This window comes from Zea mays, chromosome 6 (assembly GCF_902167145.1).
Source record: "Zea mays cultivar B73 chromosome 6, Zm-B73-REFERENCE-NAM-5.0, whole genome shotgun sequence".
Classification (NCBI taxonomy): domain Eukaryota; kingdom Viridiplantae; phylum Streptophyta; class Magnoliopsida; order Poales; family Poaceae; genus Zea; species Zea mays.
In genome coordinates this window covers 150,677,524-150,681,647 of record NC_050101.1, presented here as the reverse complement: position 1 = coordinate 150,681,647, position 4,124 = coordinate 150,677,524, and the positions used below count along the sequence as shown (strand labels likewise).

General features: G+C 47.1%; 1 protein-coding gene across 1 annotated transcript; it reads right to left on the bottom strand.

The window, feature by feature from the left end:
- On the bottom strand, window positions 1-832 carry LOC100274747 (uncharacterized). Its single transcript, NM_001149039.2, has one exon. It carries the CDS (start codon window positions 790-792, stop codon window positions 274-276), a length of 519 nt encoding a protein of 172 aa, NP_001142511.2. The 5' UTR covers window positions 793-832; the 3' UTR covers window positions 1-273.
- Between the last annotated feature and the right edge of the window lie 3,292 nt (window positions 833-4,124).

The window sequence follows — 4,124 nt, the reverse complement described above, 5'->3', positions numbered from 1 at the left end:
AACAGATCAATCCGCTCGAGTGTTCAGAGCGCGCATCCCTTGGCAAAATAGCTTTACGAATATACACTCACAGTCTCAAATCCATCTCGAAATTAGTAGGCGAACAGATACATAGATAGATAGACATCTGGAGCATGAGCATCATTATTTTCAAAAAGGAAAAGAAAAGTAAATCGCGAACATATTCAGAAGTTTGGTTCCTTTCTTGGGGGGGGCCTGCCACCGTCCAAGAAGGAGAGCCGGCCAGCCAGCCAGCCAGCCAGCCATCGGAGGTTACCATCCATGGTGGAAGATCTCGGAGCACTTGCCCTTGAACCACCGGAGGCCGCGCCGCAGCGACGCCTTCACCTTGCCCTCCACCGAGTAGGCCTTGTAGCTCGCCACCCTTCGCCGCCGCTTCATCTCCGGATCGCTGAGGCACCACATGCTGGCCCCGCCCCCACCACCTCCCGCTTTCCTGCCGCCGCCGGCGCCGCCTCCGCCTCCACCTCCACCCAGTCGCCCCTCCTTCCACCCCGGCGGCGGGGGCAGCGCCAGCGTGTGGCCGGGTGGCGGCGGGAGGTGCGGAGGAGGCGCCGTGGTGTAGATCTCGATCCGCCGGTCGCCGCCTGCGCCAGCGCCGGTCCCAGGGAAAGCGTCATTCTTCGCGAAGACGGGAGAGAAGTAGCCGTTGTTGGAGTTCGGGGAGGCGGAGGAGGAGAAGTAGCCGTTGGCGTGCGTGAAGGCCGGGTCCGGCACGGAGGACGGCGGCGAGCGGAGGTCGCCCCGGTAGGGACGGTGGTACTCGCCCATGAGCGGTGAGCGGTGAGCGGAGGCAGAGCCCGGAGGGAGGGGGGGAATGGGGGAGGGAAAGGGAAGCACGGGAGATTCGGGCCGAGCAACAGTCGTTCGTTTTTTTGTTGGTGGACGGTGGGACCCAGCCTTTGCGAGTGGGCAGAAGGCAATGGTGGGAATTAAAGTAGAGCACGGGGCGAAGAAAGGGATCTTTGGTTTGGGGCTTCTTTCCCTTGCTGGAATAGAATTAGGTCCGAATTCAGCTGATCCGAACGATAATGCAAAAATATCACCACGGATTTTAAAGTTTTTATATATAAAAAACAGATATTAAGGGCTATTTTGGAACTCTGGATTTTTACAGCAATGGTATAGAAATTTCATAGGAATTAGTTTAAAAACACATGAAAACACATAATCGATGAAAATTTTCTTTATTTCAAAATGGGGCCTAAAGTGCCTATGGATACTGATTTTTGGACATTTTCGTGTCACAGCCCAATCGTGCAGTATTTCACTTAGCATATGCATCATGACCATAAATCTGTATGACTGTATGGAAGTTCATAGTTTGAAAACTGCGCGACAAACTATATTTTCTAGGTTCCGTTGTTGGTCGACAAACAGTCTAGTCTGTGGTCATCGGACCCATCTAAATATCTCTATACTGCACGACCAAAAGTCTATTAGGACACAACAGATATTATGTTAGTACATAATCTATACTACTTATTAAAGCAGTAAGGCTGTCTCCAGCAACGTCCTTTAAATTTTATCTCCTAAAAAATATTCTGTCATTTACAGCACTCTTTAAAAGATTCTGTCATCTATATCTTCTCCATCTCCAGCAGCGTTCCCTAAATTTGGTCCTCTATATCAAATCCTTTATTTTAACCATTTTTTTAGATTAAATAAAACTGGGAAACAGTTATCGCAGTACAAGTGTGGGCCCAGTACATGTGTGAAGCTCTGGGCTGTCCTTTCTTCCACATTGATTGCAGGACACAGTGTATAGCGCATGTAGACGTGAACTCTAGACATAGCGTTCGACAAGGGTCCTCTAAATTTTAGACGCTCATTTAGCGGGTGACATTGATTGCAGGACACAGTGTATAGCGCATGTAGACGTGAACTCTAGACATAGCGTTCGACAAGGGTCCTCTAAATTTTAGAGGCTCATTTAGCGGGTGTTGTTGGACGCGTTCAGTACGTCTTCGTCCGCTAAATCAAGGGTACTGGACCCTTTACCGGAGGCAGGGGTAGGCTGCCAATAGTGCTGGAGGCAGTCACGTACATCCCACGCTTAGCTAAAAATAAATTAAAAAAACAGGCCCCAAGAGGATTTGAACTTGCAACCTCTCAAACAAATGTGCTCATAGCTACCACTACACCATATGTGTGTTTATGTCTAAATCTATTATAGTGAAAACATATACTACATCTCTCATGAAGCCCACCTGCTACCCTTGCACAATGTGTAGTAGTAGATAAGTATCACCAAGATTATTAAATTATATTTTTGGATTGAGAGAGTAGTAATTAAAGAAGAGCCTTGCATGTAATTTCTTTTGTTTGAATAATGTTTTCAACTTAAATTCTTTTTTTTTGTATGTGTGACATTTATTCTCCGTAATATTTTTCCATGGATCTAACTTATGAGTCATTTTCATAAATCAATGCCAAAGATGAATCCATGTTTCTTACTTGGAAACCCCGAACAAACACCACTAGCACGAGGCGCTCGCGTTGGCGTCGCTCATCGACGACGAGAAGAAGCTTGACGATTGCCAGTTCGACCTCTGAAAGCAATCCTACGTGGCCCATGCGCCGCTGTGTACGGCAAGCTCCGGTGCAGACGTCGCTTGGACGCGGTTCAGAGCAGCTGCACCGCGCTGTCCATCGTCAAACAGGGGGACCTCATGATCGTCGCCAATGCCGACGACTCTCGGGTTGTTCTGGGCATCGCAACCGACGACGGCGCCATCACGTCGTCCAGCTCATCATCCACCTGAAGCCCAACCTGCCACGTAAGTCGCTACTGACCGGCCATGAATTCTTGTGCGCTGAGATGACGGCCATTGTTGTTGTTGTGTGAATGTCCTCGAACAAGATGTATGTAGAGGAGTAGCACATTCGGTGGTGCAACGACCAGATGTACTACCTCGCTGATGAGCCCGGGGTGCACTTCATTTGGCAGCCCAGCCAAGAGTCAGCGGTACTCATCAGGTCATGTGTGTTCGACGACTACTATATCAAGGATTGTGGCGTCATCTCGGCGCCGGAGGTGACGCAGAGGAGGACTGACAACAATGACCACTCGCCATCGTCGGGGTAGCTTTTGTGCCGGTCTGCCTTTAATTCTCTTCGCAAACACACACTTGCCTTTTTGTTTAAGCAAGCGTGTATGGTGGTGCGTGTCTGATGACTAACGATGTACGACGCAACTTCTACCAGCAGGTGTGGCACGTGCTCTCCAATGATGAGACCATGCAAATCATGATATATATCGAAGTCTGCATGATATTGATGGTTGCAATGTAGTAGTGAAACAACTAAATTAAAATATCAAAATTTATATATGGCTAGGATCACAAATGGATTATGAAACATTTTCTTATAACAATATAAGACACATTTTATATATAAGTTATCATGGTATTATATGTTCCTGTTGCAACTCACGGGTACTCACCTAGTCATGCACGAATTTGTGAGTTTTTCGAATTTTCTAGGCATCTTTGGTCCATGGTACTAAATAGCGATTGTAGTGTCGTTATAGCGTCCTCAATAGTGTGGTATATGATGGGATCGGGCCCTGATCTTTTATCCTATGAAGATAACTACCGATTTGGTTGTAGAGCGATACATGATACATCGATCCAGCTTTAGAAAGTGACACATCGATCCAGCTTTAGATCAAAAGACTCGAACCCAACAACCTTAGCATCACATCTCTTCTGCTTATTGACAAAATCACAATCAGGTTGATCTTGCCGAGAAGGCTACTCCCTACTGTGACAGAAGCGGTAATAAGATAAGACGCAACTCAAGTAAAGTGACAATTACAGATGTATGATTAAGCTTTTAAACATGGGGTTTCATAAACCGATGACGACGAGCATCGTGGTTTTGAAAACCGGGGACAATATATTTGTGTTCAATAGGGGTGCTAGCGTGGACTCACTCCGAATGGTGAATCACTAGGACTCGAGTGACAGATCTGAGACACGGAGGTTATACTGGTTCGGGTTCACACCCTACTCTAGTGTAGCGCTGATCATAGTATTGCTTTGAGGCATGTTATAGTAGGTGTGCTTGTGTCTATACGAGGGGAGAGAGACTCCCTTTTA

Excerpts from the sequence above, each read along its gene's own strand:
- LOC100274747 (NM_001149039.2), bottom strand. The coding sequence starts at position 792 with ATGGGCGAGTACCACCGTCCCTACCGGGGCGACCTCCGCTCGCCGCCG.